The sequence below is a fragment of the Heterodontus francisci genome, chromosome 2 (genome assembly GCF_036365525.1).
Source record: "Heterodontus francisci isolate sHetFra1 chromosome 2, sHetFra1.hap1, whole genome shotgun sequence".
NCBI classification, from domain to species: Eukaryota; Metazoa; Chordata; class Chondrichthyes; order Heterodontiformes; family Heterodontidae; genus Heterodontus; species Heterodontus francisci.
The window spans coordinates 196,055,010-196,070,309 of NC_090372.1; the positions used below are offsets into that span (position 1 = coordinate 196,055,010).

Here is a 15,300-nt window from a genome sequence, read left to right on the forward strand (position 1 = left end):
TAGCGCGCGAGAGAGAGAGAGAGAGAGAGAGAGAGAGCGAGCGCGAGAGAGAGAGAGCGAGCGCGAGAGAGAGAGAGCGAGCGCGAGAGAGAGAGAGAGGCGAGCGCGAGAGAGAGAGAGCGAGCGCGAGAGAGAGAGAGCGAGCGCGAGAGAGAGAGAGCGAGCGCGAGAGAGAGAGAGCGAGCGCGAGAGAGAGAGAGCGAGCGCGAGAGAGGAGAGAGCGAGCGCGAGAGAGAGAGAGCGAGCGCGAGAGAGAGAGAGCGAGCGCGAGAGAGAGAGAGCGAGCGCGAGAGAGAGAGAGCGAGCGCGAGAGAGAGAGAGCGAGCGCGAGAGAGAGAGAGCGAGCCGAGAGAGAGAGCGAGCGCGAGAGAGAGAGCGAGCGCGAGAGAGAGAGAGCGAGCGCAGCGCGAGAGAGAGAGAGCGAGCGCGAGAGAGAGAGAGCGAGCGCGAGAGAGAGAGAGCGAGCGCGAGAGAGAGAGAGCGAGCGCGAGAGAGAGAGAGCGAGCGCGAGAGAGAGAGAGAGCGAGCGCGAGAGAGAGAGCGAGCGCGAGCGAGCGAGAGAGAGAGAGAGAGAGCGAGCGCGAGAGAGAGAGAGAGAGAGAGAGAGAGAGAGCGCGCGCGAGAGAGAGAGAGAGCGCGAGAGAGAGAGAGAGAGAGAGAGAGAGCGCTGCGCGAGAGAGAGAGAGAGAGAGAGAGAGAGAGAGAGAGAGAGCGCTGCGCGAGAGAGAGAGAGAGCGCGAGAGAGAGAGAGAGAGAGAGAGAGCGCGCTCGAGAGAGAGAGAGAGAGAGAGAGAGAGAGAGAGAGAAGAGCGCAGCGCGAGAGAGAGAGAGCGCGCGCGAGAGAGAGAGAGAGAGCGCGAGAGAGAGAGAGAGAGCGCGAGAGAGAGAGAGAGAGCTGCGCGAGAGAGAGAGCGCGCGAGAGAGAGAGAGAGCGCGCGAGAGAGAGAGAGAGCGCGCGAGAGAGAGAGAGAGAGCGCGAGAGAGAGAGAGCGCGCGAGAGAGAGAGAGAGCGCGAGAGAGAGAGAGAGCGCGCGAGAGAGAGAGAGAGCGCGCGAGAGAGAGAGAGCGCAGAGAGAGCGCGAGAGAGAGAGAGAGCGCGAGAGAGAGAGAGAGCGCGCGAGAGAGAGAGCGCGCGAGAGAGAGAGCGCGCGCGAGAGAGAGAGAGAGCGCGCGCGCGCTGAGAGAGAGAGAGCGAGCGCGGAGAGAGAGAGAGCGCGCGAGGAGAGAGAGAGAGCGCGCGCGGAGAGAGAGAGAGAGAGCGCGCGCGAGAGAGAGAGAGAGCGAGCGCTGAGAGAGAGAGAGAGAGAGCGCGCGAGAGAGAGAGAGAGAGCGCGGCGAGAGAGAGAGAGCGCGCGCGAGAGAGAGAGAGCGAGCGCTGCAGAGAGAGAGAGAGCGCGCCAGAGCGCGCGCTGCGCCGCTGCGAGAGAGAGCGCGCGCGAGAGAGAGAGAGAGCGCGCGAGAGAGAGAGAGGGAGGAGGGAGAGAGAGAGAGGGAGGGGGAGAGAGAGAGAGAGAGAGAGAGAGAGAGAGAGAGAGAGAGAGAGAGAGAGAAAGTGCAATTGGGGAATTTTTAAAAAATATTTCAATCTTTGTTAATGCTTTGCTTCGTTACTGGATAAGTCTTGTTTTATAATAAACTGATAATTGTGTTATTAAAGAAACTTGGTTGGTGTAATTTATTCTGGGATAAAGAGTAGAGCACATCATTAACCCAGTTACCGATGCGGTCAAATATTTAAATATATGCTGCGACCTGTGCAGAAGTGGAACTAGAAAAGACAGTGCACACCTGCTGCCTCAGTCGTAACAATACTGTTCCAATACAATGCAGTTGAATTTATGGAATCAGAATGTTGCAGCATAAAAACAGGCCTTTCAGCCCATCAAGTTTGCATCAGTGGATTTTTTCCATATAATCTATCACACTTTGCCATTTGCTCCCAGTAGCCTTCAATATTCCTCTTTTTTAAGCAACTAGTTTCCTTTCAAAGTAATTTACTGACTCTACTTCAAACCTAATTATTTGGCATTAGTAAGTCATATAACTCAGTGACGCAGATAGCTCTCCTAATAGATCAGCACATTTACCTAGGGAGTAACTAACAGTTTCAATTCCTTGTTTCTACTGATTTAGCAGACTTCAAGTGGGGCAGTAGTTAGTTCGATACAACAGACTTCATTCCACTGGTTTGAATAGGTGAAATCCTTGTTACGCAGCAACTCTTGCTGGAAAGTAAGGCCATGTAGATGTTAGGTGAGCACAGGATCAGGCTCAGATAAAAATTCCACTACAATTGATTAGTTTGCCAAAAGACATCATGTACAAACAACATCCACTTAGGTGAGGGCAAGAAACATCTGCGGAATCATAACCTATCAAGATGCCAATGCCTGGGGTGCAGAAAATTAGCAAAGATGTACTTCAAGCTAACAGCTACAGTTTTAATACTCATTTGATGAGTAAAGCCACAGCATAGTCACAATCATGTAATAAAAACAAGAAATGCTGGAAGTACTCAGCATCTGTGGAGAGAAAAGTAGTGTTAATGTTTCAGGTCAGTGCATCTTCATCAGAACTGGCAGAGGCTAGAAATGTAATAGGTTTTAAGCAAGTAAAACTGGGGTGGGGCAAGAGATAACAAAAGAGGTGTTGACAGGACAAAATCAGAGAATAACTGACCAGAAGGTCATGGAGCAAAGGCAAACGGTATGTTAATGGTGTGGTGAAAGACAAATAGTACAGAGAGGGTTGTTCATAAGCCTCAACTTCTTACAGAAGTTCTGACAGAAAACTTAACAGCCTGGGCCCAAGCACCAACATGAAAAAGAAAAGTGGGTAGGCACAGTAGAAACAAACTAAAATAAAACAAACACATAAAAAATAAAGAGAAAAAAATAGCTAAAAATAAAAAGGGGGGCCCCCGACATGCTCTGAAATGATTGAACTCAATGTTCAGTCCGGCAGGCTGTAGCGTACCTAATCGGTAAATGAAGTGCTGTTCCTCGAGCTTGCGTTGATGTTCACTGGAACACTTCAGCAATCCTAGGACACAGGTGTGGGCATGAGAGCAGGGGGGAGTATTGAAATGGCCAGAAATTGGAAGGTTGGGGTCATGCTTTTGGACTGAGCGGAGGTGTTCCGCAAAGCGGTCACCCAATCTGCGTTTGGTCTCCCCAGCGTAGAGGAGACCACATTGTGAGCAGCGAATACAGTATACTAAATTGAAAGAAGTCCAAGTAAATCGCTGCTTCACCTGAAAGGAGTGTTTGGGGCCTTGGATAATGAGGAGAGGAGGTGGTAAATGGGCAGGTTGCAGGGGAAGGTGCCGTGGGAAGGGGAAGAGGTGGTGTGGGTAATGGAGGAGTGGACCAGTGTGTGGTGGAGGGAACGATCCCTTCGGAATGCTGACAGGGGAGGGGAAGATGTGTTTGGTAGTGGCATCACGCTGGAGGTGGAAGAAATGGCGGAGGATGATCCTTTGGATGTGGAGATCAGTCATTTTGAAAAGGTATAAATAATACTTATTCAGAGGGTTATCAATTCAGCTGACTAATAGGCAAACCCACGATACCATTTTTAAATAAAACAAAATATTTGCATTGAATTTTAACCAAAACTTGAAAAAAAATTCCCATTAACTTATAACTGAGGTTACAATTCACTGCTTTTGAACTCAAAAGGTATGCAGTCTATACCTTACTTAATTTCAACTAAATTTAAGAAAATCCAGTACGGTGTCTTCTAACTCACTTCCAATAAAATATGTACATTTAAAAGAAATTACAATGGATAGCATCTTTCATCCAATTACCAAAATCTTAAATGATAAACAATTCTGGGTTTTTCTTACCTTACTGGTAAACATCTTGCGCTCCTCCTCCTCTTCATTCTCTGAGTCGCTACCAATTTCTCTACCATTTGAACCAGTCAGTGAAACTGGTAACTGTGGTAAAAGGATTTGCAGCATCCTCAGGTACACAAGCATGCCTGCCTCAGACAGAATCCCTAATTTCAAGGGGGATGAAAAAAAATGCAAGAAAGGTTACTACCATATACTTATACACGCACAAAATTAAGATCATAGCCATAATATTAACATTGAGCTAGTAGAAAACAGGTAACACAATGGCAAGGTTATGGTTAAATATTTGATGCAGAAGTAACCATTTGCTCAAGAAGTTGTTCATAAGCCTCAACTTTTCACACACACAAAAACACACACACACACACAAAAACACACACACACACACAAAAACACACACACACACACACACACAAAAACACACACACACACACACACACAAAAACACACACACACACACACACACAAAAACACACACACAAAAACACAAAAACACACACACACACACACACACAAAAACACAAAAACACACACACACAAAAACACAAAAACACAAAAACACACACACACACACAAAAACACAAAAACACAAAAAAACACACACACACAAAAACACACACACACACAAAAACACACACACACACAAAAACACACACACACACAAAAACACACACACACACAAAAACACACACACACACAAAAACACACACACACAAAAACACACACACACAAAAACACACACACACAAAAACACACACACACAAAAACACACACACACAAAAACACACACACACAAAAACACACACACACAAAAACACACACACACACAAAAACACACACACACAAAAACACACACACACAAAAACACACACACACACAAAAACACACACACACACAAAAACACACACACACACAAAAACACACACACACACAAAAACACACACACACACAAAAACACACACACACACAAAAACACACACACACACAAAAACACACACACACACAAAAACACACACACACAAAAACACACACACACAAAAACACACACACACACAAAAACACACACACACGGAGGAGTGCACGGTCTTCTCTAGTTCCACTTCTCCACAGGTCACAACATATAATTAAATGTTTACCCAGTTACCGCTACAGTCAATTGTATACTCTTTATCCCAGAATAAAATACACCAACCAGGTTTCTTTGATAAACAGTAAAATTATCAGTTTATTATAAAACAGGCCTTATCCAGTAAAGATGCAAAGTATTAACACAGATTGAAATATGAACATTCCCTTTTATCTTAGCGCCCCTCTCGCTCTCTCACACACAAACTCAAAAATAGAGATTTTCTCTGCAGAGCTTTTTACAAAAAAAATGGAAAAAAACTTTGGCCAAATACTTGTTAATTCTTGAAGAAAACAGACGAGATAGGTTGTATCCCAAAATGGCATAGAGTCTGGCGTCCAAGAACACAGACGGGTTACGGGGATCTTTTCAGGAGCAGTTCTTTTCGGACAACATCAATCAATCTGGCAGGCTTCCCAGGAAAAATGCAGCATCAGGGGTTTCAGATATCACATTCAATATGCAGGGTTTCAGAGAGACAGAAGGAAGGAGGCAAGCTGGGTACGTCTCTCCTAGCAGGTTGATCTCCAACTAACTCAAAACAGCCCAACCAGAAAGTCAAAACAATATCCCAAAAGCGACCTCCTGGCCATCATAAATCTTGACACGTCACTTCTCTTGTAAACATCATCCCCAAGTCACCAAGGTTTCTGTTGTTTATTGACCTGAAGGCATGGGACTTCTAGTAAAGGTTATTTTCAAACAAGACTTCTCAGTGACCTTGTAAAAAAAAAAAAAAATCCTTGGAGGCTTTTCAGTTTTCCCAAATAAACCAAATGCCCATGATTCTAAAATAAAAATCCCCCCCCCAAATTTTTTTTTTTTTTTAATATAAGTACTTTCATAACACACACACACAATGCAACATGAAGGTCATTTGGATAATATTTTGGTCCCTCTTCAATAATTTCAAAGATGTAAAGAATTCTGTCCAAAAATAAGTTTTAAAAAGCTGAATTATTGCAATCTAAAGACAAAATTGGCCTCAAAGCCACAGCATATGGAATGAAATGCACTTGGAACATAAATATTTTTGTTTGGCGCACATCATTACTCTAGGTCACCAAAGTAGAGTACTGTATACAATGACTGCAACATACTTCTTCAATGTATAATTCAAAACAGTAGAGGAGGGGGAAAAAAAATACCTATCTGTAATTCTCCAACAGCAAGAACAAAGTACAGAAGCCAAGGTGCCATATCCCTGGTAAAAGTGAGTCCTACTGAAGAGGTCGTGTTCGACGTTAACAGTGCACTCAGGAACGGTATGTAAGGAAAGGAAATTCTTGCAGACAGTGCTGGAACGAGGAAGTTGTAGACCTGTTCTGTGAATGGTGCAGTGAAAAACTCTTTTGCCAATGCAGCAAAAACCTGATGCCTGCAGAGATAAGTATATTAAAGTTAAGTTTGGCAGATAATAAACTCGTCACATTGACTACAAGCTGCAAAATGATAAGGTATACAAAATCCACCTTTTTGAAAATAACAAAAAAATTTTGTTTAAAGAATTTAAAATGTTTTTACTCTCTTAACCCAGTAATGATTCAGTGAGAATTGAACTTATATGTAAAAATGAGCCAGACTAGGAAAGTTGCTAGTCCACGTTGAGTAAGCAGATCTCCATATCCCCAAGGTATGTGAGGGAAATTTCTGTCAGGAGCTTCTCTCCTGAAGCTATCTTCAACTTCTGTCATAAGAATATTTGCCTGGACACCAGTTGTAAAAAAAAGGGTCAGTTGATTGAGAAGGCTCCAGGTTCCAGTGAGCAATAAGCTCTTCAATACACTGTTTAAACTCTCAACTGACAGAAGTATGGCTATTAGGGCAAGGTATCAGAGGGTTGCCTGTGAAACTGTGCCCCTTAAGTAAAGCTCTTGGTATTAGGTTTAAAATTGCTAACTCTCCCCTTCTTTGGAATGGAAAATATAAAAGGCACAAATAAATTTTTAAAAATGACAAATGACGATGGAAGGCAGTGGAATTAGGTCCGGATTGCTCTAGCATAGCCAAAATTTTCTACAGTTTCATTTCACTTGTAAAATTTAGACTAAAATGCTGCCTCCAAAAACAAACTATTTTACATATCTCAACACAACACTGAGAAAAACTAGCCGAAATCTTATCAGGCCTGCGGAGGTGGCTTTGCAAGGTGGTGGGGGGGGCGAGGTGGGAAATTTTTAAAGTTGCATATTGGGTCAGCTCCGCAACATGTGCCAGCCTCCGTCCGATCTTGCCGGAGGAGTCTAGTCAACTAGGGCAATTAAGGTCCCACTTACAGAACCAGCCAGCATCGGACAGGCCCCCCACTGAGGCCACAGCCCGGCAGCTACCTGGAGGTGACATCCCAGGGGGCCATCAATGCCTCCTCTCAATCCCCCAATCACAGAGCTGCTGCGATGAGAAGACCACAGCCACGGCCACAATCAATCCTGTGGAAGAGCGCCCCCTCCAGAATGATGGCCTGAGAGCTGTGGCCATTCATTATTTTTAAATTATCAGTAGGCTTCCGAGAGCGCCTCCATTTAGAGGCACCTTTACAGTTCTCTACCTGCCTCAGCAATGCCCACTTACCCCCGCGAGGCTGCTGGTAGTTGAATTGGCTACCATTGACCAGAAACTGAACTGCAGTAGCCATAAAAATACCATGGCTACAAGAGCAGGTCAGAAGATAGGAAGCCTACGGCAAGTAACTCACCTCCCGACTCCCCAAAGCCTGTCCACCATCTACAAGGCACAAGTCAGAAGTGTGATGGAATACTCTCCACTTGCCTGGATGGGTGCAGCTCCAACAACACTCAAGAAGCTCGACACCATCCAGGACAAAGCAGCTCGCTCAATTGGCACACCATCTACAAACATTCACTCCCTCCACCACCGACGCACAGTGGCAGCAGTGTGCACCATCTACAAGATGCACTGCAGCAACACACCAAGGCTCCTTAGACAGCACCTTCCAAACCCACAACCTCTACCAAGTAGAATGCCAAGGGCAGCAAATGCATGGGAACACCACCACCTGCAAGTTCCGCTCCAAGTCTCACATCATCCTGACTTGGAACTATATCACCGTTCCTTCATTGTGGCTGGGTCAAAATCCTGGAACTCCCTTCCGAACAGCACTGTCGGTGTATCTACCTCACATGGACTGCAGCAGTTCAAAAAAGGCAGCTCACCACCACCTTCTCAAGAGCAATTAGGGATGGGCAATAAATGCTGGCCTGGCCCGTGACGCCCACATCCATGAATGAATTTTTAAAAAATGCTACATGCCCTCTGATTGGGGTTTCCACCTCGGGAACCTGATCACCCTCTTGAACAGGATGACGAATGCAGAGGCGGCTAAGTTTTCAAGCTGCTAAGATTCCACCCACTGATTCTATCTGATCAGGGATGGAACAATATAAACAAAGCACTAAAAAAAACCTAAAGTTAGTTAATCTGAAAAAACACAAAATAAGCCCGTGTAATATAAAAGCACATTAGGAATCCCCACTCATCAATAACTGCCTTTAGGAGAAAGGTCAGATCAATTTTAAACAAAATTAGTTAAGTACTGCTAGAACTACTTTAAAAATCAAATGTTGGGAGCTGTGATGCAGTTTGACTGCTTTATCATTTGTCCCCATCAACTGGCGGGTGACTTCCTCACTGAGTAGCTTCAAATCCTTGCAGACTATCTATGATTAAGAAAACAATATGACAATTCATTTTTTAAAGAAGGATAATGGGTGAGAGGGAATCCAAACGCCACTACACATGGCAGAACACACAAGTCTGCTCTCTGCCTCTTGTCTACCCAAGTATGTCTCTGGCGACATTAACATGAGTATATATGAGTTTTATACATTGCATCTAATGGCATGGTTCATTGCAAGTTAAAAGATGCGCTTTTTAAAAAAAAAAACAGCAAGACTGTGGTTCAACATTATTCATTATTCTGCTGGGCGTAAACTGCCTGTTATATTAGAAGAATTAAATCTTGTGGTCCTAACAGTTTTTATGAACATCCTGAGGTTAAACAGAAGGTGTTTTCTGTTCCCAGGGAAATTTCTCCCTACGCTGGAAACAACTGGCTTCCAACATCTCGCACCTCCTCACGCAACAGAAATGTGAAAGGTGTGTAACCAGAAGCATGACTGATATATCTGAAAACATCCTGTGTGTCTAGTTTTGAACCATCTTCTCCAATTTTACTGGGGTGGGATCCTGACCGATTTTCCTTCCCTAGAAGTGATGAGGGCTAATTCTAATGAGCATTACAATTTCCCAGGCTAATTCAAAGACTGGGAACTGGACTTAGAACCTTCTGGTTTATACTGTTAGAAACCACATTCACCCACTCCGCCATCGGTAGGTAGTGTGTAGGGAGGGAGGGAGATGCAAGTTGTTTTCTTCAAATTGAAAGCTTTACTGTAGCCAAACATTATGTACTGGCTTACTTTATAAAATGATTGAATAAAGTTATATTAATAAGTAATTGCTGTAAAATAAATGAAAATAAACTGCTTTCCATAATATGACTCCTAGGGAAAAGCACATAGCTTAGTTTCAGCACTCCAACCATTAGCATAATTGAGAAAGGAAATTCACTGTATAAAGAAAAAAGAAAAATCAAGAGAAAACCATGTTTTGTGGTACACCACACTGCAGTTTCAACATGACACACTACGGCAAACACTTCCAATATAGCACGAAAATGCATTACTAAACATTGTCTCCTGTAATCATCAACGCTCTGATTCTTTACCTGAAATATTAATGTTAGAACTTGTTCCTACCTTGAACCTTCTGGGCAGGAGGCATATTGAAAGTGCAGTGGTTTCAGGAAATTCTCCAACAGTGTCATTGCAAGTGGAACACGTGAAATACGTGAAACATCAGAATACTCTAAACTTGATGGAAGCCTATGATTAATTAGCATGTAAAGTGATCTGTAGTAACCTGCAACAAAATAAAAGGACAAGTTAACAGGCTGGGAAAAACAAATAATACTCTCAAAGTATTGATGTGAAGTCAATGGTTTATTCCCAAGAAACCCAGTACCAACAATACATCTATTATATTGTATGTTACCTTCAGGTTCTGTCTCACGATCTATTAAGCTTACACCCAAGATGTAGTCACTAGGATACTCAGCACATTTACCAAATAGTAAGAGAAGCCAAATGGATATTTTTATAAAATATTGTTTATGAAGATGAGGTGCAATGCAGCTTTAATATTCAAGAAAGTCATGATTTTTGAAGCATGATAAGTCCAATTCCAGCCATGTTTTTGGCTGGAACTTAATTTCAGAACTCAGTACAATAAATGCAGCCACAACAAACATACAATGCTACGTATGATGGCAAACTTAGTGTATGACGCAATGTGAAACAATATGAAAACACAAAAGCAAAATACTGCGGATGCTGGAAATCTGAAACAAAAAACAGAATGCTGGAAATACTCAGCAGATCAGGCAAGATCTGTGGGGAGAAAAACAGAGTTAATGTTTCAGCTCAGTAGTTCTGATGAAAGTCAATGTTTCAGGTCTGGGTGACATATGAAAACAGTTCATTATTATATCTCAGCAATTTTAGGCTGAGTCTCATGCCTAACTTTCATTACTAACAGTTCCCCGCGAGAATAAACAAAATCTACTCTGTTCCAAGAAGCCTAAAAAGTCACAAACAAACTACAAAGGGTCTTCTTGTTTCTACTTTCAAATTTCTAAATTCTAAAAATGGGTTGAGAAAAACAGCAAGAAAGCAAGTTTATAGATCACATTAAGATTGAAGGATTGAAATTGGATTCTGAGGTTTGGTAGACATGTGAACAAATAAGCATCACCAAAAATATACAAAAGTGCATTTTATGAATTTGTGCTCCCACAACAGGAATTTTGTACACCAAGGAGCACACCACGAATTTCAGCACAGGGGTTGGCACATCCCAAGAATTTCAGATTCATTACAATTAATTGGTACATTTCCCAAAACACATGTGGAGCTCCACACCAGAAGTATACACTTATAAAATCTACCTTAAAATGTTTAGGCAATTAGGACATATGGAGCTGATTGTGATATTGTTGCAACATCATGACACGTTGGGCAGCCCATGTCCATTTTGAACATCCACTCAATGTTAATCCTTAGGCATCTTGTACATAAACTGATTAATAGTGAATAAAAAGCACTCAAAGGACAATAATGAACAGTTTAACATCAATTTTACCAATAGGAATTTCTGCTCCATAGTGTCAAAAGTAACCTTTTCAAAAAGAACCATGTTTAGAAAACTTAAGAATTGTACAGGAAACCCAAAACTACATTTCAAGGTGTACACAAAGTACACTGCAGAATATTCACTATTGTTAACCTCTGGGTTCGAGAATAAATGTAGCTTATTTTATATAATTGAACGCCAGTTTTGGACAGGCACATTTAAACATCAAATCTGGCACAATGGTAACACTGGTTCTTAAAGAAAAAGACACATTAATAGTGTACAAGTTGCACCTCGAGATATGTAGGTCAGATAAACGTGCATAAAGGCAAAATACAGAGTGAATTCGTGCCATCTAAATGGTTACAGCAACAAAAACATTCCTGCATCATGCAGACATGTGTACTTTATGTACAAATGTTAAAACCCAAAATAGCACAGTAGAGTTAGTAGTTGTGTTATAATCATAATTTTTACCATTGAAACCAAGCATTTAAGTTAAGAGGATACCAGTTTATTAGACATCTTTTAAAATACATTTACCTAAAAGATTTTAATATTGGTTGTTAGAAGTCACTAACCTTTCTGGACCATGTAGTGCAAAATTTGTTCAACCAATGATGCTGCAATGTTAGCATCCTGTACAACAGGCAAATATGTTTTTTCTGAGGAAAAGGTCTCCAGCATCCTCAAAGGCACGGTAACATTCAAACTCTCATTGTCACAGCTCTTCAATAACCTATGAAGCCAAAATAAGTAGGTTGCTTGAAAAATTTAATGAAGTAACAAATTAAACAGCTTTTAAACTATGCAATGATGACGACATAATAGAAATGGAGTAGGACATTTAGCCCCTTGAGCCTGTTTCCCCAGTGAGATCATAGCTGATTTGTGTGTCAACTCCATAGAACAACCTTTGCCCATGTCCATTAATATCTTTCGCTAAAATAAATCTATCATTCTCAGATTCAAATAAATGAACATGAACTTCACCAATTTGCGAAAAAGTTCCAAACTTCTAACTACCCTCTGTACATGGAAGTGTTTCCAATTTCACTCCTGAAAGGTCTGGCGCTAATGTTTAGGCTATGTTCCCTACTCCTAGACTCCCCAACCAGCACAAAAGTTTCTCTACCTGCCCTGAAAAATGTTCCATTCGTGAAAGCCAATTGGTAAAGGATGATACTGGAGTCAATCTTTACTCAGTTGTACATTTATTTACAGTGAAACATTACAAGCATATAGTTCCTACCTCAAACACATCACACTTTCAGTAAGTATATGTGCTCAAGTGAAACCACTAATAATGCCCTCCACCTGCATGTAACTAAACACAATTGATATACAATTAACTTGAGTACTTCAATCAAATCATCCCTTAAACTTTCTAAATTCCAGGAAATACAATCCTAGTTTGTGTAATCTCTCCTCATAATTTAACAGTCAAGATAATAAGAAATAGGAGCACAAGTAGGCCATTAGGGCCCACGAGCCTGCTCTGCAATTCAATAAGGTCATTGGCTGATCTGATTGTGGCCTTCACTCCACTTTCCTGCCAACACCCCCCATAACCCTTCACCGCACCCCCCCCCCCCCCCACCCCCACCCCTTGTAGATCAAAAATCTGTATCACTCAGCCTTGAATATATTCAACGACCCAGCCTCCACTGCTCTCTAGAGAAGAGAATTCCAAAGATTAATGACCCTCAGAAGAAATTCCTCCTCATCACCATCTTAAATGGGAGACTGCTTATTTTGAAAGTCTCCCCCAGTTCTGGATTCCCCCACGAGGGAAAACATCCTCTCAGCATCTACCCTGTGAAGCCCCCTCAGGATCTTGCATGTTTCAATAAGATCACTTCTCATTTTTCTAAACTCCAATGAGCATAGGCCTAACCTGTTAAATGTTTCCTCATAAGACAACCCTTTCATCCCAGGAATCAGCCTAGTGAACCTTCTCTGAACTGCTTCCAATATAAAAAATCCCTCCAGAAGTAACCAGAAGGCCAAAATTGCACCCAGTACTCCAGGTGTGGTCTCACCAATGCCCTGTACAGCTGCAGCAAGACTTTCCTACTTCTATACTCCACCCCCTTAGAACAAATGCCAACATGCATTTACCCTCCTAATTACTTGCTGTAGCTCCATGCTAACTTTTTGTGGGTCATGGTATTCAATCACCCTACCCTTCACGATAAACTCCAGTAATCGCCCAATAAATGTTAAGCTAACTGTTCTATAATGCCCTGTTTTTCCCCTCTCACCTTTCTTAAATTAAAAAGTAGAACCACAAAGGTAATAATCACTGGATTACTACCTGAGCCACGTGCAAATTGGCATTGGGTAAATAACTATAGAAAGGTAAACCATGGGCGGCACAGTGGCGCAGTGGTTAGCACCGCAGCCTCACAGCTCCAGCGACCCGGGTTCAATTCTGGGTACTGCCTGTGTGGAGTTTGCAAGTTCTCCCTGTGTCTGCATGGGTTTTCTCTGGGTGCTCCGGTTTCCTCCCACAGCCAAAAGACTTGCAGGTTGATAGGTAAATAGGCCATTATAAATTGCCCCGAGTATAGGTAGGTGGTAGGGGAATATAGGGACAGGTGAGGATGTGGTAGGAATATGGGATTAGTGTAGGATTAGTATAAATGGGTGGTTAATGGTCGGCACAGACTCGGTGGGCCGAAGGGCCTGTTTCAGTGCTGTATCTCTAAATCTAAATTTAAATGCATGGCTCAAAGATGAAGGGGTTGTCTTATCAAGAATGGCTAAACAGGTTAGGCCTTTGTTCATTGGAGTTTAGAAGAATGAGAGGTGATCTTATTGAAACATAGAAGATTCTAAGGGGGCTTGACAGAGTAGATGTTGGGAATATGTTTCCATGCTGGGGGAATCTCAAACTAGGAGACAGTTACCGAATAAGGGGTCACACATTTAAAACTGAGATGCGAAGGAATTTCTTCTCTCAGAGGGTGGTGAATCTCTGGAATTCTCTACCTCAGAGGAGTTGTGGAGGCTGGGTCATTAAATGAATTTGAGGAGGTAGATAGATTTTTGAAATCTCGGGAGTCGAGAGTTATGCGGAGCAGGCCTGAAAGAGAAGTTGAGGCCTTGGATGGATCAGCCATGATCGTATTGAATGGCGGGCAGGCCTGAGGGGCTGAACGGCCTACTCCTGCTCCTATTTAGAGTCATAGAGTCGTACAGCATAGAAACAGGCCCTCCGGCCCACCGCGTGCATGTCAACCATAATGCCTATCTATACTAATTCCACCTGCCTGCATTAATTCCATATCCCTCTATGCCTTGCTCATTCAAGTACCTGTCCAGATGCCTCTTAAATGTTGCTACTGTTCCTGCCTCCACCACCTCCTCTGGCAGCTCATTCCAGATACCCACTATTCTTTGTGTGAAAAATTTACCCCTTTGATCCCCTTTCAACCTCCTCCCTCTCACCTTAAATCGACGCCCTCTAGTTTTAGTCACCCCTACCATGGGAAACAGACTCTGGCTATCCACCCTATCTCTGCCTCTCAATTTTATTAGATTAGATTAGAGATTAGAGATACAGCACTGAAACAGGCCCTTCGGCCCACCGAGTCTGTGCCGAACATCAACCACCCATTTTTATACTAATCCTACACTAATCCCATATTCCCAACAAACATCCCCACCTATCCCTATATTTCCCTACCACCTACCTATACTAGTGACAATTTATAATGGCCAATTTACCTATCAACCTGCAAGTCTTTTGGCTTGTGGGAGGAAACCGGAGCACCCGGAGAAAACCCACACAGACACAGGGAGAACTTGCAAACTCCACACAGGCAGTACCCGGAATCGAACCCGGGTCCCTGGAGCTGTGAGGCTGCGGTGCTAACCACTGCGCCACTGTGCCGCCCAATGTCCCCTCTCAGCCTCCTTCGCACCAGGGAAAACAGACCCAGCCTATCCAATCTCTCTTTATAACTCAAGCCTTCCAAACCAGGCAACATCCTTGTGAATCTTTTTTGCACCCTCTCTAGCTTAATTGCATCTTTCCTGCAGTGCGGCGACCAGAACTGCACAGTACTCCAAATGCGGCCTAACCAACATTATGTAC

At 43.1% G+C, this 15,300-nt stretch overlaps 1 protein-coding gene across 1 annotated transcript in view; it reads right to left on the reverse strand.

Annotated features, from left to right (window-relative positions):
- Window positions 1-15,300, reverse strand: part of ube3c (ubiquitin protein ligase E3C) — a 258,339-nt gene that overhangs the window by 195,066 nt on the left and 47,973 nt on the right. Inside the window, exons 7-11 of the mRNA XM_068053400.1 lie at window positions 11,780-11,937; window positions 9,767-9,929; window positions 6,137-6,366; window positions 3,856-4,005; window positions 2,774-2,855 (exon numbers count right to left, since the gene is read on the reverse strand). Coding sequence (XP_067909501.1) covers window positions 2,774-2,855; window positions 3,856-4,005; window positions 6,137-6,366; window positions 9,767-9,929; window positions 11,780-11,937 — 783 coding nt within the window. The remainder of the gene's footprint in view (window positions 1-2,773; window positions 2,856-3,855; window positions 4,006-6,136; window positions 6,367-9,766; window positions 9,930-11,779; window positions 11,938-15,300) is intronic.